The sequence below is a fragment of the Aristolochia californica genome, unplaced genomic scaffold (genome assembly GCF_029961685.1).
Source record: "Aristolochia californica isolate CCGP_79_NKW_82.1479 unplaced genomic scaffold, dmAriCali1.0.hap1 SCAF_9, whole genome shotgun sequence".
Classification (NCBI taxonomy): Eukaryota; Viridiplantae; Streptophyta; class Magnoliopsida; order Piperales; family Aristolochiaceae; genus Aristolochia; species Aristolochia californica.
Window position 1 is genome coordinate 38,091,417 of NW_027182290.1, and position 24,602 is coordinate 38,116,018.

The 24,602-nt window shown below is 37.7% G+C and overlaps 3 protein-coding genes across 3 annotated transcripts; all 3 read right to left on the bottom strand.

Annotated features, from left to right (window-relative positions):
- Window positions 1–303: 303 nt before the first annotated feature.
- On the bottom strand, window positions 304–3,441 carry LOC137941778 (pentatricopeptide repeat-containing protein At2g34400). Its single transcript, XM_068787355.1, has 2 exons — window positions 2,513–3,441; window positions 304–2,165 (listed from the first exon to the last, which is right to left on the bottom strand). The coding sequence occupies exons 1-2, from the start codon at window positions 3,433–3,435 to the stop codon at window positions 1,214–1,216; spliced, it is 1,875 nt and encodes a 624-aa protein (XP_068643456.1). The 5' UTR covers window positions 3,436–3,441; the 3' UTR covers window positions 304–1,213.
- Window positions 3,442–4,022: 581 nt separating this feature from the next.
- LOC137941252 (ribonucleases P/MRP protein subunit POP1-like) lies at window positions 4,023–13,080 on the bottom strand. Its single transcript, XM_068786576.1, has 8 exons — window positions 12,965–13,080; window positions 12,670–12,870; window positions 6,315–6,433; window positions 5,734–6,216; window positions 5,520–5,628; window positions 4,861–5,408; window positions 4,458–4,622; window positions 4,023–4,343 (listed from the first exon to the last, which is right to left on the bottom strand). The coding sequence occupies exons 1-8, from the start codon at window positions 13,040–13,042 to the stop codon at window positions 4,148–4,150; spliced, it is 1,899 nt and encodes a 632-aa protein (XP_068642677.1). The 5' UTR covers window positions 13,043–13,080; the 3' UTR covers window positions 4,023–4,147.
- An 839-nt stretch (window positions 13,081–13,919) lies between these two features.
- Window positions 13,920–16,733, bottom strand: LOC137940938 (ribonucleases P/MRP protein subunit POP1-like). Its single transcript, XM_068786057.1, has 3 exons — window positions 16,563–16,733; window positions 14,402–14,895; window positions 13,920–14,046 (listed from the first exon to the last, which is right to left on the bottom strand). Exons 2-3 carry the CDS (start codon window positions 14,848–14,850, stop codon window positions 13,920–13,922), a joined length of 576 nt encoding a protein of 191 aa, XP_068642158.1. The 5' UTR covers window positions 14,851–14,895; window positions 16,563–16,733.
- Between the last annotated feature and the right edge of the window lie 7,869 nt (window positions 16,734–24,602).

Sequence of the window (24,602 nt, forward strand, 5' to 3'; positions counted from 1 at the left end):
TGGAGGATATTTGAGAAGCTCTACAAATTCCCGTGATTGTTTCAGTCACGCAGATCTCTATTGGCGTGTGCAAAGTTCAAATTTCAAGGAATTCCATTGACTCGATAAGGCTACTGGTATATACTTGATGTTGGTTCCTTGCCTACGGCCCTACAGAGCAATCAAGGGTGTAACAATATCCTTCAAAATGTCATTTCCTATGAAACAATAAAGGAAAGGCTTCGTATCATATTTGCTTGGTGTTCCACCTTCAACCGACAACAACAAACAATGAATTGTCAAAATTGAAAGAATAAAGAATCATTCATGACTAAGAATCTGAAACGCATTTGCAACTACTAAAATAGATCCTAACAACCACACATCCGTTCCAACTCCAACTCGCCCTCTATTTATTTTGTATAATTACCTAAAATAAAAAATAAAACATAAAGCTGTGTTCAAGTGTCACACATACTCTACACCCAGGAAAAGATTCCCTGCAACAGGTATTGATGGGCGAATGGATGAGCTTGATGAGCATTATACCTTGCCACCATCATAAGGAAGCTTAATGGTGAATTTTATCACAATAAACACCAGAAAAGAACAGGCTACTAACAATCTGGTTAAAAATCTTCTAGTCAGAAACAGGTGTTTCTGTCTTCATGGTACTGTGTCGTGTGGGTCGTGGCAAATGAAACTGCTTTCTCTCTTCAGTATCACTTCATTGTACCTGAACTGATGAAACAATTCTTGTCCATCTCGACATGTCTGTGTGCCCGAACAGTCTTTCTGGCATGAATAGATGACAATGTAACAAATATATGGGCAGCTCTATCTATATTCATCTGCAAAACATCAATCTAGTAGTATCGAGCTTTGTCTCAGAAACTTCCGTTGATGAATGCAAATGTCATCGGCAAACTTCATAATCAACTAAATCTGCCTACTCATAGGAAGTCCCAGTCCCCTCCCTGCTAAATTGCCCCTTATATTCTCATTTGCAAATATTCATATCGTCTACTTCCGGCAGTATGATCTACAGTGCAAACCACAACTGGCAGAAAATTCATGAACTTTGTGTCATGACACACAACCAGGAGTCCCCAGCTCTCACCCTCATAACCCACTTCATTCCTGCAAAATCATCCCATCTCTTAGAAATGGCACGGATTCTTATGATATCATATAGTTCCTTGGGTGCAGATGCCCCCGATTCCAAAAGCTGTCTTTACTCGATATCAATCTTTGGAATATAACCATGAAGCTTCATGTCCTCATACAAAAGACCTATAACTTCAGAAATTTCTCTTGATCCATTCTGTAGATCATCTCCAGCACGAAATTCATGAACTTGATGGTCCATTTCAATCCAGCTACAACCAGGCGTTTTCGTCACTCCCCTCGCTCTCATCAAGCCCCTCATCCTTGCCGAATCATCCCATCTCTTTGAACTTGCATATAACTTTGATGATATCACATAGTTTCCAGAATTTGAAGGCTCAAGCTCCAAAAGCTTGTTCATAACACGTTCACCAACTTCAACATTTTTATGATTTCGACAGGCACAAAGTAATGCACCAAATGTGACTGCATCGGGCTTTTCTGGCATTGTCTCAATGAATTCATAAGCCTCATTCAAGTATCCTGCTCGAGCCAGAAGATCAACCATACACGAGTAGTGTTCCATTTTAGGAACTATTCCAAAAGTGGACACCATGGCATTGAACCAACGATGGCCCTCTTCGACCAATCCAACATGCACACAAGCAGAAAGTACTCCTACAAATGTGACATCATTTGGAGAGATGAGATGGTTCTCCTCTATCAATCGTGTAAACAGAGATATGGCCTCATAGGCTCGCCCATGAACAGCCAAGGCCATGATCATAGCATTCCAACAAACAACATTCCTTGTTGGCATTTCTTCGAAAAGTGATAAGGCTCGTTCAAGATTTCCACACTTGGCGTACATATCAATTAGGGCAGTTCCAACATATATGTCATATCGAAGGCCTTTTTGTGATGCAAACTCATCTACCCATATGCCTAAATCAAGTGCTGCCAGGGCTGCACATGCTGAGAGGACCCCCACCATTGTAATCTTGTCTGGTGTAGCACCTTCCTCTTTCATTAGATGAAACAACTTCACTGCTTCTTCTGACATGCCATTCTGCGCATACCTGCTCATTGATAGAGGAGCAAGTGATTAACTGAAGTTCAATAAAGGAAAAAAAGAAGTGTTCAAAAACAGTGTAGATAAAAAATTTGGGGAACTATATGGCAGATATCATAAGGTTAGACAGACCAATGCAAAATAAGCTATTCTACTCAGGCATTGATTCCGTTGCTTTACTGTTCCTACCCACCCAACCATTAACCATGTTCGTTTTGACCACAAATTGGACATTTAGAACCAACAAAGCATTTACAATATTTTCCCACATTAACATCAATATGGCCAAGCATATCTTGTAATGGCAAGGTAATGAACTCCCAAAACATTATTGACATCATTACAGTAGCTTACCCAGTGATCATGGCATTCCAGGTGATTACTTCTCTCTTTGACATTCTATCAAAAACCCGCCTTGCTGACTCCAAATCACCACATTTTCCATACATATTCAACAAAGAGGACCCGATGTATGAATTCATCTTCATCCCATTTTCCTCCATGAACCGTTCTATCCATTTCCCCAGCTCTAAATCCCCCAGATCCCCACATGAACCTAAAACGCTCACTAGCGTCATCTCATTTGGCTCAAAACCGGCCATCCTCATCTTACGAAATGACCCCACAGACTCCCTCGCGAGTCCCAGTCTCGAATATCCCGAAATTAAGGAATTCCACGAGACTACATCTCTCTCACCAATTTCATCAAACACACTCTTTGCAAAATCCATTTGATCACACTTGGCATAGAAAGTAATCAATGAATGACAAACGTGCAAATCTGTGTCCAACCCAGTTTTAAAGATGGACGAATGCGCAACTTTACCGCAAGTCGTTGAATTTGTATTCCCGCACGCTATGAGAAGAAAAGGATACGTAAAATTGTTGGGCCGTATGCTCGAGAACTTCATTTGGTAATACAGTTCAATGGCAGCATCAAACTGCTGCCAGGTGTTGGTCAGGGCCCTAATCATGATATTGTAGGAAAAATCACCATGACGAGGTATATGGGTGAATAGAAGAGCGGCGTAAGGGAGGTTTTGGAGCTCGACGAGTTTGCAGAGAAGATGGTTGTGTATCTGAACGGAAAAGGTAATCATCTGTGAGTGGATTTGTTTGAAACTTTGGAGGGAAGAACATCCTTTCAGAAGGGTAAGCAGCTTGTTCGCGAGGTTGGTGTAAATGACGGGACATGAATAGGATCCTAAGGATGAGTAGGGACGATAATGAACAGAAGACAAAACCTTGCATTTTTTGAGAGGTCTTCTTTTGAGCATTGTTGCGTCCTCGCCTCGAACGCATTCGAAGAGAGATGGCGCGGAACCACGTACCAGTTTTGTTGGACATTTGAATTTGAAATTACATCTCAATTGAATAGACGAGAAATTTTTTTTCCCCGCAGGCTAATCAGATATCCCAAATTGATGCGAAGCCTCTAACTCCGAACAATACTATTAAATTGGATAAAATAATCATAAAAAAAACTTTTACCTGACTGAAACTTTTAAGAAAAAAGACCCTTGCATTGTTAAAACTTTCTTTTGGGATGGATCAAGGATGAGGAGGCTCATTCCCATCTTATCAGCCTCTAACTTACAGAAGATCATATTTCCCTGTTAAATCCTAAATAACCAAATGATTTTTTATATTAGATCAGCCCTAGTATCAGATAAAAACTGTTTAGTATCTAATTTATAATAACCATTTCTTCTACATTTCCCTTGAAAATCGATACTGATTGATTAAAGAGATGAATGAAATGATGTAATACCAAACAATGATAAAACAACAAATATTTGGATAAGCCATTAAGATTTAACTTTATAAAGAAGATTAAGATTTATGGAAAATTTATACGTGAGAATTATGACCAAAAGGTTGTAAGAAAATTTTCTAAAAGAATTGATTGGCTACATTAAATATATTTACATAGTGACCAGTGGGTCGTAGAGAGGCATCAAATGCAGCGATGGAAAGGACTACGTGGTTTCATAAGAAAATGGCATCAGCCTCCTGGTCTTCCAAAACGATGGAGGCAAGAGCCAGTCTATAAGCACTAGATCTCAGATTTCTAACTAGTACGAAAATCTCTGGCCTCCCATTTTCCTGCATCTCACCCCACTGCTCTTGCCTCAGCCGCGCAAGCAAGGTTGCTTCACATAAAGCTAATGCCACGGGCTTGGTGCTGGACAAAATCACAGAAGAGTTGATAAAAACCGGGTTATAACTGATCATTACCAGAGTTCAGAAAAATAATAAAATGGGTAAATGTAAAGGTGTCTAAAGTGAAAATTCTAACCTGCCCCGTACAAATCCAGAGGTGACAAACCCAATAGGCCACCTATTCGATTGCCTGGCCACAGGGTCTTCAGGTATCTGCAACTCCCACTTACCAGAAGGCTTTTGCATGAAATATGTTCTTACTGAAGACGGAGGAATTTGAAGTACTTTCTCCTCGTCCCACCTGCATTTTCATAGTTTGGAGCATACTGAATTAAATGGACAGCAAGTAGTAAAGAAATTAGTTTGGAATAAGAGGTAGGAATTTCAGGCAGGAAAAATGTTATTGAGAAAAGAAGATAAGCATTGATCTCTTCCTAAGATCTTTTCATCACAGCAGCAAACTAACGAGAAGTTAAAATGCCTTTCCATAATACAGACAATATGATAGCTTCCCAGATGATATCAAGCAAAGCACTAACCGGGATGTTGATTGCGATAAATCAGTGAGAACTGGAGCACAAACAACAGCGCCATCTTCAAAAACACCTTTCTTGTAGGCATGAAGAAGAATTCTCAGGAAGCACAGTTTCCTATCTGTTGGGAGTTCTCTAGTCTCTATCGGCACCGGGCTAATTCTGCCTTTATTCAAGAAGACTGAGCAAATACTTCGTTCATTGGGTATGTGAGGGAATAGTACTAAATGATTCCCACAAATTTCATTCAGAAAACTGATCAATTCTGTGGATCTCCTTGCCACAAATCCTTGAAAAGAGACTCCAACATCTTCCTGCTCCAATAAGCTACCATTAGCTGTCTCAGAGTTACATGTTAGTTCACCTTGTATTCGAGGCCATTCAAGTGCAGCTAGCTTGATACAATGCCATGGAGGTGGTATGGGAACTCTTAAAGGTCTCACAGCAAGGGGACAGAGTTCAGCCTTTTGATCATGGGCTGCTGCTTGAGCAGCCATTAAATCCAAATATGCCCTGGAATCTGGAAAATCATAAGGAAAAGAAGGAATTCCAGCCTGCAGATACCAGTAGGGTACAACACTGTCATGATATTTGAAAAAACACAGAAAACAGCTACAACAACAACACACAATGTCCAATGAAAAGGTTCACCAGAATGCACTTACACTACTTGCAATCCAGTGCCTCTCCCTCTGGCCAATTGCATGGGCTCCTTTGGTAATGAGTGGAATCCAAAAAGCCTTTACCCAACTTACAGGCAAAATGATAGACCATCTGCAACGTATTAAGGGACAAGGTAGATCCTGTTAGTCACCAAAGTAATGACAAAAGTTGTATTTACACTGCATCCACACAGAAATAAAAAAATTCTTAACATACCGCGAGAGAGAGCTCCCCTCGATATTACTTTTCAAAAGCAATATGGGGCAAGATTGAGCAGAATGTTTTTCACATTCAGTTGTCGATTTCCCTGTCGTAGCATCATCGAGGTGAAAAAAAGCTAAACGCTTTTTATGCTTTTCCTGACAAAGGAGACTCTCTTCCAATGGAAGATTAACTTGACCATGAAGAGTCCACAAATCCTTGCTATCAGAGAGCTGAACTGGATCTATGTCAGGTTTTAACCACAGTGATTTAAAGGATTCTGCCCTAATACTCGAGGGTCCTGAGGTTGGAGTAGCATGTTCCATTAAATTGTCCTCCTCTAAATCACGAGGATCTTGGACAGCGAGGGATAGAATTGAATTGGAGAGAAATTCAGCAGAATGCAATAGGAAAAATGTGCTTTTAAGGGGACCTGTTATCTCATTTTTAATAACTGAACATCTCTTCAATCCAAGGTCAGCAGAAGCACTTGATACCCTGTCAATGAAAAATTTTAAAACCTCATGAGAAAAGGAAAGATAGAAGTTGCAAATATGCATCTTATTTTGATAATAAGTCAGAAACACTGAACTCACTCTGAAAGTGGGTGTAATATCTTTAGAAGAATTTCAGATGCCTTTGATCCCATAACTTCTAATTTTGCAAGCTCTCCACCACGTGAAAAGCAACTGACTGACACATTTTCCTCATTCATCTGAACATGAAGTAAAATTTGCCAATTAATATCAGAGTCATCTGCGACGTTCCTGCTCATGTCTCTAAAAATTGCTGTAGATCAATCCTAAATGAACTCACAACACCAAATGAATCATTTTCTTTCTTTGTTTTAGTGTTGATTACACATATAGAGAAATAACACCTTCAGCACTAGTCAGTCTTGATCCCAAGATCTCAAACTACCAAATCTCCTATGTGACAATTGAGTCATAGGTCTAATCTACCATAAGATCATCAACAGAACACATATATTTGAGAATCTAGCAACCATTCGGACAATTGCATCATCCTCAAGAAGTTTCAAAACAATTAGAAGTACTTTGGTCTCACTTATCGACTCCAAAGGGCATTTTCATAGTTACGGTAAACTACATACAAGAGTGTACATTGATTTCTCTCTCCTAGACTATACTTCCATCTCTCTCCACTGCATTTTTTCTTGTCCTCTTTTTCCTTTGTTCCCTGCCTCTGTCATTGCATTCTTTTCCACTCTTTTCCTATTTCAACATTTAATCATATGGTATCAAAGCTCTAAAAGCTAATTAGGGATTCTTTCCAGTCCCAATTTACTCTTACTATTGGGTTCAAAATAACTAACAGAGTGAATCATTTTTTTTTCAATCCCGGTCTTCACCTCTATGATCTCTCTGAAACCTTTTTATATTTAATGGCTCAATGATCAACAGCTGCACCGATAGACAAGTTGATATGGTTCCTAGGTCGCAAGGGAATTTCATCTTTGTTGAGATAGGTTTCTAAGTTTTATTTGTTAAATCTGGACCGAAGGGGGAAACCATAGGTGCCTGTCCCCAATCTGGAAGACTCTCCTCCCTATGCTTCCTCTATTCAAAAGCGCCACATCCTTTTTTGCCGGCAATGGTCAGAAACTTCTTCTCTTCTGGCGTGATATCTGGTGTGGAAGTCGCCCCTTCAAGGATGCTTTCAGCTCTCTATTCGCAATCTCACTGCATCAGGATGCCCTTGTGGCTGAAGTATGGAGCAACCCATCCTGGAACTACCATTTTAGACATGGCCTGAGTGAAGAGGGGACTAGAGCGCTCTGCACTCTCTTATCTAACAACTGTGATAAGAGCGCATATTCCTGATAAGATGATTTGGAAAAAAAATGCAAGTAGTCTCTTCTCGGTTGCATCTGCCTATTCTCACATCAGAGGATGGACTCCCAACACATCTGAGCCTGACGCTCCTGCTGCTTGGAGACTATACTCAATCAAATTCTTCATCTGGACTGCCATCCGGGAACAAATTCTTACTACCGACAATCTTCATAGGTGTGGCCACACCAATCCTGACATCACATGTCCTCTTTGCAGCACTTGTAACGAGTCTGTTCAGCATGTGCTCCTCCACTGCAGCTGCTCTTGGAGGGTCTGGATGGCCATGTTTCAGCGGTCTCTCCATCTTAGCCTATAGTGTGACCTCATTGGGACCATACGCCTTGTCATGGGGACCCCCTTTCCAAAGCTTGGTAAATTGCTCCTATCCGCTTGCCTTGCGCACGTGCCCTGGAGCATTTGGCTAGAGTGTAATAACCGGAGATTCAACCACAAATTCAGCAGCGTTGAAAGCACAGGTTACATTCCAGAAAGGACTTCTCCAGCCTCGTTGGCATGCTCCTTTAGATGAATTGGCGCATTCTTGCGCTCATGTTAGGCCCTTCCAAACCTCCAACAATTTTGACGGCAGTGCCATTAGCTGCCCGGGGCCTACTGGCTTCAGGGGCATCTTTTGGAACTCTTCGAGAGATGTTATCCTTTCCTACTCGGGTCCTTTGGGTGTTGTTGACTCAAACACTATTGACGTCTTCACCCTCCTTCAAGGCCTGATCTCTTTCAAGGATCGTCTCTCTGGCCATCGGCTCATTGAAGGGAACTCTAGAGCCGTCATAGGATGGTGTTATGGATCAGCATCTCTTCCCTGGCATCACTAGCCTGTTTTGCTTTCCATTTCCAATCTTGTCTCTGTAATTTCATTTCCCTTAATGTAAATATTTTTTCTCTCTAATAAAACTCAGCACCATTTCAAGAAAAAAAAAGTTTTAATTGTTCAAATGGCAGGTAGTTTCTATGTCTGATCTCCGTTGGACATGAGATCGATTGATTAAGATCCTCTTTCTTTATTTTTACATAAAATCTTTCTGATGGCCATCTTATGGCTTGGTTTATTTCATTGACACCACCATTAGTGTATTCTAATCTCATACTTGAAATCCCCCTTATGAAGTTGGGTCCAAGGTTCCCAACTAATAAACCCAAGAATTTTCTACTTACTAATCTATGTGAGACTTATTCTTTAACACTCCTCATGTGTAAGCCCTCATTTGTGACTTTACACAAGGACAATTTGGGTGGAGGCCCATGTATGAGCACATGCTGTGATATCATATGAAGTTGGGTCCAAGGCCCATCACAAAATTACTAGCCAAGTTAGAAAGTCTATTTCTGAACTAATAAACTCAAGATCTTTGTACTCACTAATCTATGTGGGACTTAATTCTTTAACACCCTTCATTTGCAACTTCTACCAATTTAGAAAGATTCCTTTTGGTACACCTAAAGAGATGTCCAGTACTACTAGTTTTGTTGTCTCCTCAAAAATTAATTTGGAAACTTGTTGAATTATATCTATGAGTATTTTGGTCCTTTACTTCACTCGTTGTATTCCACAAGACCATGGAAGTGTCATATTTCATGTAGTGTGTATAAGTTTCAATTTTCAGCTTTTCTGTTAGGTAATTAAGGAGATATAAGGAGTTAAGTGTAGAGGGATATTTCTGTCCATGTACATTATTATCCACTTAAGTGATATTTAACAGAGACAAGGACAATTTCTGACATCTTAATAAGTGTTGGAAACTGCCACACTCTTCATCCCTCCCTTTTCTCTCTCATTTTCTCTTTCTTTGTTCTCAATTTTCCACTTTTACATGGTATCAAAGCGTTAGCATCCGGTTGCAAAAAGTTTCCAGCAAGGTTCTCTCTACTTTCTAAGCCTGCAACTTCTCCTGGAAAAGGGATTTTCTAATTTCTTTACTGATTAAAGTTTAACATTAGATCTTTTCTTTTCTTCTATACCATACCCTTAGGTTTGATGGCTTGTGCTGCCAATTGATCAAATTTATGAAGATTTCGTGCCTCTAGAGGGTTGTTTGTTTGGCCTTCGCACTTGTGAATTTTGCATTCAATAACTGCTGTTGAGTAAATTGAGTAGTGGGTTAGATTTGAACTTCAGGTGCCCTAATTCTATCCTGTGTGGACATCACCTTATCTAGGCATGCAAATTACTGTGTGATCATGAGTTGGGTTTGTGGACTTATTCCAAGTCGATTTGTGTGTGGATTGGTTATTTTTTGTGGTAAGTCATGGCTGAGTCAAGTGAAGTTATTAATCCAGTAAAGAATTTATGGAAATTCTAAAGTCAAGGATACTATTCAAATCACTACAAAACAAATTGAATGGACAGATTTATCTGAGCTGGTCCAAATTGGTCTGAATGTATCTTTAAGCCAAAAGAAAAGTCAAGTATCTTAAGGATTACCCTCCTACACCCATGACTAATGACTAGGAGGCAGAAAATAACCAAGTCAAGACAAGCTTGTAAACAACATGGGATCCAGGTTACAAAGTCAAGTTATGAACTGTGAGACGGCAAAGGAGATTTGGATTTCGCTAGAGTCTCTACGATCAGAAAATTAATCTGTCAAAGATTATGAACTCTACGCGAGGTTTTTGAGTTTGAAAAGAGGGGATAGAATTGTGACTGATTATTTTAGTTAATTCCAATGTATACTACATGAGATTAGTGTATATCATCCTTTTACTACAGATGAGAAGGAGCTTCGAAGCATTTTGGCAGATTCATGTGGCCAAGTTTATTGATGGGTTAGGTCTCAAATTTTATACAATTCAAGCCCAATAACTCGTTGCTAACAATGTGTCCACATTGTGGTGGGGACACCAATGTGCCACCAGTCACATGGGTCTACACTCGAAGACATCGGGCCCCATTAGGACCCACCACTCCCATATTTTTTTTAATTTATTTATTTTATTTTTGTTTTTAATTCTCCTAATTTTACAAGATTTCTCAGTTAGTGATTTATCTCTTTTTTTTTTAATTTTTAATTTCAGTTTTGTTTCCTTATTAAGAGAATGTAATCGGATTAGTGAGACAGATTATTGATGAATTAAACTTATCCTCCATTCTCCCCTTCCCGATCATTCTCTTCTTCCTCTCTACTCTTCTCTTTCTTCTTCTTCTCAATTCCTCTTCTCTTTCTTTGATTCCCCTATTTTCCTCCCCAAATTCACCGTCAGGATCGTTAAGATCACGCCGTTCCGCATCACATTGAAAAAGGCTTTTAACAAAATTGTTCAAGCCGAAACAGTTATGGTTCTATATGGCAGCATGGATAATAGGGGGGCAGAGGCTGCTGCCCTCAATATTCAGTCCTCACCGGGTCATTTAAAGGCACCCCGTGGACATGGAAGGGTTAGTATAGGACGCAGTCGAGATAGTTCTAATCATGGTAGAGGTTGTGGTTGTGGTTATGGTAGAAGTGATAAGAGACGTGTCTATTGTGGGCACAATAATCACTTCTTAGATAAGTGCTAGGACATGTTTGGAAAACCTACTTGGGCCAATTCTAGTGATCCAGAAGGTGATGAAACTTCAACAAGCCTTATATTAGGGTATTATTCCTGGTGCTCCAGATGAACTTCAGCAATTGGCACAGAGGATGGCACATTTGACCTCTTCCACCACACATCCACAACCACCATGGCTAGTTCAGGTATGTCTACCTCCCACACATAATTTCAAAGTATCTTCGCACATGTCAAGTATGTCTTCTATATTTACTTCTCTTAGTTGGCCATCTCTTGTTAAGTATTGTTACCCTTGTCGATGGTTCTTCCTTACCTATTTGTGGAGAGGGGAAAGTTCAGTTACTTCATCCTTAATTGTACAATCTGTTTTGCTTGTTCCTAAATTCACTGTTGATAATTATTTGAAGTGGGCAACAAATCTTGAGGTGTTAATGTTAAGTTGGGTCCAAGGCTCATCCCAAAATGACAAACTAACTTAGGAAACCTCTTTACAACTAATAAACTCAAGATCTTTGTACTCACTAATCTATGTAGGACTATTCCTTAACACTCCCCCTCACGTGTAGACCCTCTTTTGTGGCTCTACAAGTGGATAATTTAGGAGAAGGCAGTTTAGGTGTAGGCCCTCTTTTTTGTGACTCTACAAGTGGATAGTTTTAGGTGTAGGCCATCTTTTGTGGCTGTACAAGTAGATAGTTTAGGTGCAGGCCCACATATGAGTACCCGCTCTGATACCATGTTAAGTTGGGCCCAAGGCCCATCCCAAAATGACTAGCCAACTTAAGAAACCTCTTTACCAACTAATAAACTCAAGATTTTTGTACTCCCTAATCTATGTGGGACTATTCCTTAACAGTTAACAATTATTTACCACTTCAGGCAAATCCTATAAAGAACATTCTATTGCACAGAGGTTTGACAAAAAAATAAAACCAAGCATAGTTTGGAATCTAAAATAGTGACAGCCCATAATCTAAAATATATCTTCTTGTTGGCAATATCTTTCCCATTTGATTTTGATTTTGGTTATGCTCTTTGTATTGCATTTGTTATCAACATGTTTTCTCCTCCTCTGATGTAATTTATCCTTTCATAGAGCTTCCGTAAAGAAACCTCTTTTTCTCATTACTATCAAAAAATTTATTAAAAAAGTACCGGTTCCTAATAGAAAATGATCCAAGAGCATGCTCAAATTATTAACTAGATATTTGAAAATGACATAAGAAATGCATGACACTAAATAAGTGCAAAAATATCAAATACTAAAAAGATTAGAAGGGCTCACCACTAAATACTAGCAAGGTTCAGCCAAAAAAAAAAAAAAAAATCAGTGAAAGCATGCTTCCATGCTGATTTATAAAGTTAGTAGAGACAAATGCAAGTTCATCAACAAAGCAAGTAAGAAGATTCTTTTTATTTTCAAGGATCAAGCATTTGACTCAATGACGACATGGAGAGTTTCTCAATGCACAGGCTGGGCTTTAATTCCTATGCTGTCTAGGTATCCTCGTGTGTGCATGTCTTAGCAATATTTACCATACATAAATTGTAGATAAAACAGAAACAAGATATTGCAAGGCTATACCAGCTTTTCACAAGCATATCTCAGAGCATTAAACCCTTCATGAAAAGCAGCTGCATGTAACCACACCCACAGTTGGCGAACTGAATTACATCGAGTAGGGACTATGCCAACTTCACTATCAGTTGTTTCCTGATATGATGGCCGCCACATGTAAATAACTGGAGCAATTAAATGAGAATGAGGTGCTCCAACATGATGAAGCTGCCAAAGAAGATGATGTTATCAATCCATCTATGCACTTGATCCTTTACACAGAATTACAAGTTTCATGACCTTAACAAAAGATATAACTTACCATGGCATTTCCATAACAAACCCCACGGAGTACTGCTTGGCTATACTCTTCAGAAAGCGGAAATGGAACTAGAACCATTCTTAAAATTGACAAAAGTGAATCCTGAAAGTAAATGTATTAATTAGACTCCAGATAGATCATCAGATTATATAATACTATGATGAAAACACCCATTTGGTCACGACAGAGAACTCAAGAACAAGTTTACTTCATAGGAGGAAGTACATCAACATCCAGGAGGGTGAAAGAAAGAAAAGCCCAAAAGAGAAAAAGAAAAGAAGTCTATTTACATGCACCTAAATAAATTCATTTTTTGGACCACTAACCCTGGTGAGACTCAAATGCAAGGCCTCAAAATAGGAACCCTCACATGTGGTCATTGAGCCAAAGGCCCAATCAGCCACATATCACAAAATAGCCTCCAAAATACAACATCTTCGTCCCTCCCCCCGCCCACACCCCCCCTTAAAAAAAAAAAAAAAAAAAAAACAGTTACAGTGACTTATTGCTGATATTCTTGTCATTAAATAAGACCAGGATGTGAAAAAAGATGCAATCGCCCTGCCAAAAGCTGTCATGCATCTTATAAGGACTCATGAGCCTAAAATAAAACAGTACACCCATAGATTTGAGATGGGATTCTGTAACTAGTACCCATAATAAAGCAGGAAGGCTATAACGTAGGACAGTCTAATGTATGATGAAAGATCAAATACTAAAATAGCTGACTAATAAGTCCATGAATAGATGAGAAATATAGCTCTTCTCTGAGATATGTCTACCTTCTGTTTCCTAGTTTAACTAACAAAAATAGACAGCAAAAATGTGCTTGTAATTTACATGATTTTTGGCAGACAGGTATGGAAAATAAGTTACTTTAACATAATAATGATAATAACAGCAATAAAATGATAGTGATAGAAAAAATAATAAGGTTAAGGAGCATAAATAATATTTAGAAGTGCAAATGAAGGGAGATGCCTGCCTCTAGACCTTCCAGCTGAACAGCGCAACTGTAGCTTTCATCATGTATGACAGCTCCAGATTTGAGCCACTTCAGGACAGCCCTAGAACCTCTTCCGCTGTATCACAAGTTAAAAAGTTATGACAGAGAAATGCTTGTTAGAATTTTCAGGGGTATGCATGTCTCTTTAGGGGGACCATAACACAACAATTAGGCAGTTAATCATGTTGCAAATTTTGACCCTACAAAGTGCAGAATTTTGGTAAGATCAAGGAAAACGTAACTTTTTGTAATTGTTTAGAACAATTAACAAGCATGACAGCTCAAAGGAGAAAACGAAATCAAATTCCAATCCTTCAGCAGGCTTTAGTGGAAGCTCATGCCACAGAACAGATGGATATAGAGAATATTGTGAACAAAGTGCCCTTGTGCTTCCTCACTGAAAAAAACTTAATCATAAACAATCTTCTTACCTCCCATGTAACCCCATAGGTAGATAAAAACTCCATTGCTTTACCATCTTAAACCGCTTAGTATGCCATAGATGAGTTCTTAACCTCTTGGTGCCATCCAAGGAAGTAGAGAATCCTGTTTCAGCATTCCTCATAAATTCCCTTTTCCTGCGATTTCGACGAGAGACCTGCCTCTCATGATTGTTTAAAATGGAAGATTTGCATCTTTCTACTTGTCCAGATTTCTGTTTTTTCTTTGCATTCTTTCTTGAAATGCGATCATCATACCCTGTAGTTCTTCTTCTCTTGTTTTTATGTGATTGGAAGTCATTGTGTACACGATCTGCAATGATTGAGTAAAGTGCTTTGAGCTCTGAAGCCCTGGATTCTGTGAATTTCTGCACATCTAGGACTCGAGGAGGAGGAGGAACCGAAGCAGTAGAGTTTTTACAGCTTTCCACAACCATCATAGAACGGAAAGAAAAAATACCAATCTTAAATAATGCAGATGAACTCTGGAAATGAAGAAGAAGAAGGAATTATTACAACAACATTGAGCAGTTCATTAATCTTCAAAAAAGGGTTGACTCAGAAAAGTTAGCAACATAGATCAGGTTCAAGTCAACAAAAGATGCCAAAACCAACATAAATCTCTAATTGACACATAAACGTAAAGGCAAACACCGTCAAAAAAGAGTTATGCCAAAAAGTGTATTTTGTTTTGTCTGTTGTTTGCATTTTATCAACCAACAAGGAACTTGCAAAGGCCGAGTAAATAGCTTGTGCATATAGAGAGAAGAGTCACAAGAAAGAAATTGTGAGAGAACAGAAAAGTTACAAAAGTAACTAGCAAGGGTAGGGCATGGGATCAGGTTAAGCGGGAACCCGACCTGACCTAACCTGAAAAACCGGGTTCAGGTTTCCTTCCTCACCCCACGGGGCTGGGAAAAAAAACCATACGGTTCAGGGCAGGGACAGGTCTTTCAAACCCTACCCAACCCCAATCCTAACCCTAACCCAACTTAATTAACTTAGATAACCTCTTTCAAAATTATAATTATAATATTTACAAGTAAAAAGAGGGAAATTTTAAATTTTTGGGAGATTTTTTATTGTTCTTTCTTTATACAGTATAATAACTTTTCATGTAGATTAATTTCATTATAATTTTTATAACATTAAATGAATGGCAGATTGGGCCATGCATCAAAACAGGAATGGGTCGGGGATACGGGGACGAGGCAGGGACTGGGATGTGGGACAGCGATGTGGTTGAGGTCAGGGTTGCGAGAATAACTGGTTTTTCTGGGTTTTTCAGGATCAAGATTTTTTCAGGGTTGGGTTCAGACTTTCAGAGAAAAACAGAATAGAAACAGGGAATAGTGCTCCTCTTGATTACTCTGTCCCTATTTGTATCTTCCTTTTTCCTTTTTATCACGACATGTGTGGGACTAATTGTTTCTTTATATTCATTCTCTCCAGTCTCCACTACAAGGGCTTCTTTGAAGTTGCCTGCTTGAATGCCTTCCGTTAGTCAAAGTAGGCTTTCCATCTGTGGTTTGTTAAATCTGAATTCCACGAAAGTGAATGCTATTAAAAAAAGGATCTGAACTACTTTGAATCATGTTTGTCATTCTACCTACACCACTTCCTACCGAAAATTATGAGATTATTATTACTACATTAAGCAACTGATTTTATATTTGTAGAACATTAAGAATGATAGAACCTTTTAGGTCGATGGCAATAAGAGTTCTACAAACAGGCAGCCATTTATAAGTACGATAAATCCCACTGATTTTTATTTTTTGTGTGAAATAAATAGAGGATTCTGAGTAGCACACTATCACATTAGACGACCATTATCACACTGCCGCACTTGCCCATGACATACTTTCAAGTTCTAACCCATAATACGAGAGAAAAAAAGAAGTTCTTCTACGAGCTTCATGATCTATCATCACCCAGGTCATCTCATTCTGGAAAATCCAGTGACAGACTCAATCTTCCAGGTCCGCGGCCAAGGGCCATGAGAACCACAAAGAAAGAAAACATAATCTGATACTTTCTTATTTAGTAAATCGATTTAATGTGAATATGATGAGAGAAAACGAGAATCTTATGCCAGAGGAAAGACGAGAAAAAAAGAGCGGGAGAGAGCAAATTGGGAGACGAACCATACCAGCAACGTAGCAATGCAAGGCAGACGTCTGTCCAAATCACAGCACGTACCCGACTAGCTTAAACCTACAGAGAGAAATTTTATGCAAGGATACAAGGGGAAAAGAGAGAAGAGACACAGGCTAGCAGGACAGCGGGACAGCGGGACAGCGGGAGGATAGAGGGAAAGACAACAAGGTCGAACTTTGATGTTCGAGTTTGAAGAAGTCGGCTAGCTTAGTGCATATCGCATAGGACGGAAGTTTCTCTCTCATCGTCAGGTTTAGTGCACTTGGAAAATTTGGTGGAATGTGAATTTCGTAATTCTTCGCCCAATATCTTTAGGCTTGTTAGTGCACAAGAAAATTTAATGGAATTTACTTTCCCTAGAAAAGTGTGTAAAAACATTAATCAATCTGGAAAATCTTTTGATATAACTTCACCTATTTGTTGACAAAACAATGTGGGGAGTTTTAAGTCTTGATGTTGGTTATTTTGTATGTAAATTCTGAGTCTTTTATGGAATTGGGTTATGTTCCGTTATTAGATTTTCGTTTATAATTTCCCTTATGAAATATTTTCGTTATTACAACTAATGAAAACACCTTCCAGAGTAAACTTCTGGGTAGAGCATACACCTTCATCTTCCCGATTCTTCCTATATGTCAAAAGAGAAGGGATCAAACACATTGATCCTTTGACCAAAGATGCTTGAAATAAGAGACATGTTGAAACAAAGAACTCACACATATTCGTAGACAACTCGATTCATGGCTTAATTCGAACCTTCAAACTTGATTGATCTTCGCAGTCTCCGGCAGTCAGAATCACCTCAAGAACTTAAGCTTCAGTAGAACAACTTTGAAGTCATAAACGTCTAGGGTCTCCTTCCAATCGATTTCAGTTAGCAAATTGAGAAGTCTCGTTGGAGAGAATTGAGGGGTAGGAGGTGACCGTTTTAAAAGGAAATCCCTCTCGTCTAAGTGTGTTGCGATAGAGAAAGACTCAACATTTTGCTCAAAGCTTGGAGCAGAAGTAGCAACACCATCGGAAACGAAGAGCCATTGTTGATCCTGCAGGTGAAGGAGGTCTTCCAGACTGACAATCTTAGTCATAAACGTGTTGCAGTTGAGAAGCAGCGTCAATAGCAGCATGGGAGCAGCTTCTCCTACCAAATCCGACGTTGGGGATTAGTTCCTCAACACCCCTCTTTTGCGCAAGTTAAACAAAGGGCTCAAAGCAGAGTAACTCAACATTGGTATCTCTCCGGCAACTATTGACCTTGTCGAGGCTCGATTTGGGTCCTTATAGAAGGCTCTGATCAATGATGCAAATACCATAGGCAGAGTTTGTTCACCACCTCACAAAGGACATGGATCTTTTCCGTTGTGACTGCAATCCCATTGTCGTGAAGGACCAAAATAGAGTAGGTGCAAGTCATCTCATTGACCAACATCATTGCAAGCAGATTTTGTTCTACATTCCGACGTGAAGTTATAAAAAAAGGGGAGAGAAGGGTAAATGAAAAATTATATTTTGGAAGATTTGACAACAAAAATGATGCAAGTCTTAACTCGAACTCATTGCCTCAAGCTTGGACACTTATGCCTTATGGTTAGGGGTGGCATCGAGCCGAGCCGAGCTCAAACTTGCCTTTGTTCGAGCCGAGCCCAAACCTGCCTATCTTCGAGCCGAACTTGATTTAAATATTTCAAACTCGAGCTTGAGTCGAGCCTAATCTCGAGCCTAAAATTGTTATCGAGCTCGAACCCAATAATTTTAACCGAGTTCGAGCCAAGTTTGAGCTGAGCTCGCTCGAACTTCAACATTCATTTAAAACTTTTCAAAAATTACATATCTCGAGTTCAAGTTCCATCATACATTTAAAAATTTTTCAAAAAATACATGTCAAATAAATTGTATATAAAATTATACATACATTTGACATAAATTTGGGCATATATTGTACATAAATTTGGGCATGACCTCTACATAAAATTGGGTGTGACCTCTACCTAAAATTGGGCATAAGGGTGGCATCGAATCCAGCTGAGTATGAACCTTCCTATGTTCATACTGACCTAACCTCGAGCCTAAAATTATAATCGAGCTCGATCCTAATAATTTTAACCGAATTCAAGCTCAAGTTCTAGCCGAGTTCGAGGTTAACCTATATTTAATACTCTACATAAAATATATGTAAAATAAATTATCTATAAAATTATGCATACATTTTTAAAAAAAAGAATGATAGAGGGATGTTCGGGATTGAATCTCAATAATGGATTAGAACCCACCAATTTTAATCTGTTTTACCCCAAATGTTGTCTAGCTTATTTTGTAATTTTTGAATCTAGCCATAAATTTACTATGGCCTCCTTAGTGCCCTTGAGTGAAAATTTATATTCTAGGAAAAACTAGAAAAATATTTTTCCTATGATACATATTTCCAAAAAAATCTTTAAATAAAATCTATTACTATTAGAGTCTTACTAAAAAATTACAAGAAATATTTTAAAATTTTTAGGAAAGTTAAATGGACCTCTTATTGTCTCTTCTAAGAAAATAAATAAAAATTAATAATCAATCTAATATATTACTATACTTATCGATAAATTTTTAATCAAATACAATGTCAAACACAAAATTGTTACGAAAATTGCCTCATACTAAAAATATTATAGCATCAACTGTCAAATACTTATTCAATTTTTTTCCATATAGTTTTCTAACCCATCTTGGCAAAAAAATCTTACTTAGAAAATTATATGATTTTTTATAAGAATTTCTAATTAGAAAAATGTTTCCAAAAATATGAGGCACTAATAGTCCCTATATTTATACTAAAAAAGTTTTTTCAACATTTATTGAAAAAACCACTAATAGTCTCTATAAACATATTTATACTAAAATGTGTTTTCAATTTCTTCAAGAGCCATGAGGAATGGACAAAAAAATTTATTTTATTTTTTACTTGTTTATGATCTTTCACACGTGCTAATCGTATTCGCACTGGTTTATGATCTCACACATGCTAATCGTATTCGCACTGGTTTATGATCTCACACATGTGACCTTCACACATGCAAAATCGTCTTCACGCGGGGGGGGTTCCGCCGAGACGACGCGGAGCGAAGGCAAGGTGCCAGTGATGACCTGTCGTCGGCGACGAAAACAGAGGCAAAAAAATTGGAGGAAGAGGAAGAAATTGGAGGGAAGGGGATGTAGCGGTCGGCGAGGAGTTGTCGACGACGACAGAGGCGGCCAAAGCGGTGGACGGGAGGGGCTCAGAGTCCCCCCCCCCCCCCCCCCCCTCTCCCCCGCTCCCACAATTCACGAGCCTGTTAATGAGCCGGCTCGCGAGCTTTCGAGCCTAACCTTGATTCGCTCAAGCTCGGCTAGTTAACTCAAACGAGTCGTTTTGAGATCCTTGTTTACCGAATCGAACCGAGCCGGCACCGGCTCATTTCGAAGCCACCCCTAATTATGGTCCCAAATTGTTGAGATCTATATCTTTGACAAAGACAAATTAGGGTATATAAATGGAAATTTTCTATACCCTCAACTGACAGACCCAGGTTTTAAAAAATGGAGGACTAAAAATACAATTGTGAAAGGGTGACTAATCAACTCAATGGATCCGAACTTAAACAACAATTTTATTCGTTTTCCAACTATAGAAATGGTATGAGAATCTATCGCTATAAATTTTTATGATAGAATTGACATTTCCCATATTGTGATTTAAAAAGATAGGTTAGTAAAATGAAACAAGCTAGGGGGTCCATTAAAAAATATTATAATAATCTTCTAGGTCGTTAGATTCTAGGGTTTAATCCATGGGAAGCTTAGGTTAAGGAAGAAGAAGAGTAAAGAAGACAGATGGAAGAAAGGGAGAAGGAAATGAGAGGCTAGAAGAGAATAGGGAATGAGTTGAAAGAGGAAGATGATTAGAGTTTGGAGTGAGTTCGTGATTGAGCCTCCTCCCCCTCACCTTATGCTACTCAATCTCATAATTACATAGAATACTCTTTATTCTTCATCAATACTCCCCCTCAAACTGGTGAGAAAACATCAAATATTCCCAGTTTGGAGCATGTATCTGTGAGTGGTTTTGTAGCAATGACCTTTGTTAGGATATTAGCTAATTGACTTTTGGAAGGTACATATTGCATGGATATAATTAACTCTTGTGTACTTATTTATATAAGTTTTTTCTCAAATGAAATGATAGTCTATCTCATTATCCTTAGTCCTTTCGTGGAATACTAAATTGGTTGCAATAGGGATAATTGTTTGACTATCACACTGAAGTTGCATGCACTTGATTGTTCTGAACCCGAGTTCAGTCATCAAGGCTCTTAGCCATTATAATTCACTCACCACAAGTGCCATAACACGATATTTAGGTTCAACACTTGATTGGGCCACAACATTTTGTTTTTTATTCTTCAAGTGACTAAATTACCCCCAACCACTATACAATAATCAAAAGTGGATTTTCAATTATTAGGGGAACCTGCCCAGTCTGCATCAGTAAAACCTTCAATATCAGTGTGCCTATGACATTTATATAGTAATCTTATACCTAGATTATTCTTTAAGTACATAAGATTTATTTCCACTGCTACCCAATGAGACTGTTGTCGTTGATCCATACGCTTGCTGATAACACTATCTGAATAGGATATTTCCAATCTTATGACTGTGAGATACATCATTTTTCCAACTAACTGTTGCAATTGAATGGAGCCTAAATTAAGGTACCCAAATCGAGGAAGAAGAAGACTCTATCCATAGTACAAAAATACAAAAAAGGTCTCATGCTCACTTCTAGATGGTACAAAAAAGGTTCAACATGTTAACTGTAAATCGTATTATTAGTAGTGAAGTGAGCTCACATATGAGTTGATATTTGAAATGTTATCCTAGTAGAAAAGTGACATTACAAAAACAAAAAACCATGAATTTTCAACCAGTGGGGTTTAATAATGATTATAGTTTATGTGGCCTTCCTTTTATGGATTTTTAGGCAAATATGATTGAGCTAAAATGAGAATGTTTGTTGTTTATTGGATTCTTATGCATGAGCATCCATTTATGATAGTAGAAGAGGAGAGATTTAATTCTGTAATAAAAATGGTAAATGTGAATTATAAAAAATATCTCGTAAGACTATTAAAAAGGACTTTGTCAAGGTGTGTGAGCGGAGAAAAAGAAATTTAAAATTTTATTGAAAGAGATTAATAAGATTAGTCTTACCACATATCTTTGAAAGTCTCAAAATCAAAAAATCGAATACATGATTATTATTGGGCATTTTATTGATAGTACCTAGAAGCTACAAAAACGAGTTTTGAGTTTTGTGCATGTTCCACCTCTTTGTCGTGGTGTTGACATAGCATATGCTATTTACAAGTGTTTGAAAATTTGGAAAATCGAAAACAAAGTATTTGGTATATCCGTTGATTATGCCATATATAATGATGTTTGGTTGAGAGTTTTGAAATATGGTTTTTTAAAAATTAAGAAATTGGTTTGTGGTGAAAAATTATTTCATGTAAGTTGTTATGCTTACATTATAAACTTATTAGTCCAATATGGTCTTATTGAAATTAAATATATCATTGAAAAAGTGTCTGAGAGTGTCAAATTCATTAATCAGTTTGAGGCTAGACTTCACATTTTTTTTTTTGAAATTGTGCAACAACTATAACTAAGTGAAAAAAAGTTAGTTATCAATTGTCCAACTCGTTAAAACTTTACTTATGTATGTTATCTTCTGCATTAAAATTCAAATATGCATTTTTTAGATTTCAAGATAGATAGCCAACTTATGATTGTTTGCCAAGTCTTAATAAATGAAAACTACAAGTTTTTAATACAATCACTAATATTATTTATGGGAGAGGCTTTCCTATTTCTAATTTGTACCTCAATGAAGTATATAAGGTAAAAAAAGTTTTGAATTTTCATTATATGAATGAAAATATTTTTATTAGGATGATGGTTGGTAAAATGAAAGAGAAATTTAAGAAGTATTGGGTTGAATGCAATTTGTCGATGGTTGTTGCATTAATTTTGGATCCAATGGTCAAATTAAGATTAATTGAAATATGTTTTCCAAATATACATTCTAAAGTGGAAGCTAAAATGAATATCAAGTGAGTATCGTGGACCTTATTTGAGATTTTTTATGAATATGTACCCATGTATAATGTGAAAATTAGTAATGAAGGGATTGTTTCAAGTATAACTTGTACGGGTGTTTCCACAAGTTGTAGGTCACATTTTTCATCAAGTTTAAGTTGGACAAAGTTAATGACTTATGTGAAATAAGTAGAAGTAGTTAATTCACCAAAGTCGAAATTGGAAAATTATTTTGAAGAATAGGTGTATATTTGTGAGGAAACTTCACAATATGATTTTGATGTTTTAAAATGGTGGAAAATAAATAATTTCAAATTTTGGGTATTATCTAAGATGGATGTAAACATCCTTGCAATTCACATATCTACAGTTGCCTCAGAGTCTACCTTTAGTGCTGGTGGTAGAGTAATAGACCCATATCGTTCTTCTTTGACCCTAAATGCAATTTAAGCTTTGATTTGTGGCAGTGACTGGGTACAGGCTTTTCGCAGTGTAAAAAATAATAATCAAAAGGTGAATTATTTTTGAATAATTATTTATTATGATAAAATTTAGTGGTTTTTTAATTAATTAATTTAATTTTTGTTCGATGATTGCAGCTTGAGAATAAGCTTGTGGATACAATGCTACCAGTTACTTGATTTTTTATCTTTTCCTCATCTTGATAATTTTAATTTTTTTTACTACATCAAGTCATTAGTAGTCAAAGAGTATTTTTTGTCAGACAATATTAAACTTTATTCTTTTGTTTTTGTCATAGGTGAAGATTTTGCTCATGGAAACGGGGACTTAGCATATTATTTTTTAGCATAAAGAGAAAGAGTTGGAGTTTATAGATTTATACTAGATTTATAGTATTATTGAACAAAGTTTTATGCATAATTTTAAGAGTGCTTATGAACAATTTTAAATAAAGTTTACGTACGATATTATGCAAAGGCACAATTTATGTAGATTTTATGCATAATTTTATGTACAACTTACTTGACATGTATTTTATGCAAAATTTTAAATATAGTTTGAAGCTCGGACCCAACTCGAACTCAACTTAAACTCAGTTAAATTTTTTGGATTTGAACTCAATGCCAATTTTAAATGTGAAGTTGATCACGAGTTTGAAGTATTCGATGTCCAACCTAACTGGAATATATATAAGTTTGAGTTTAACTCAATTCCATACCTCCCCTACCCACCATGATGTTAAGTGTAGCAAAAGGGATGGAATCATCACAAAAAGTGAAGTAGGATACACCCACCCTTTATTTTCCTCGGCAGGAGAGACTTTCTATTTGTTTTATCCAAAAGCTAGTGGTTGAGTCTCCATTGCTAATTTTAATCCCTGAAGAGTTCAGATCAAGGCAAGGGGGTCTTTTTCTCCGTAAGCTTGCCTAAACTTGGAAACCTCTAAAGCTAAAGCCCCAATTTCCGTATAAAGTCTGATAAATCATCAATCTATCAAAGTGATTGGGTCTGATTGTATCCGAGTAAGGTTTCGTCTCCAAGGACGTATCCACACCGGGTCATACGGGGAAATTTCTGACCCGAGTAATCAACTCATTCCCAGGTGTATCAGACCCAGTGGAAGGACCGGGTTCGGGTCACATAATCACATAGCTGTCGTTACTTCTCTTTAATGGAATAATAATAATAATCTTATATTTAATAAATAGAGAATTATAACATACGTAGGAGTCATTCTCCCTAAAGAGAGGGGTAGATATGTAATATTGTACGAGTCGACGTCCACGTGGTGTCCTGTATTTCTTGTCAGACTTATTCCCTCTGCACCAGCACGCACCGTGCCATTCCCGCCTAAACTTCTTGTATTTCGTGCTCTGAATCTAACGAGAGAGAGAGAGAGAGAGAGAGAGAATTTAATAGAGAAGGTTTTCTTCTTTTGTATATTTCTAGA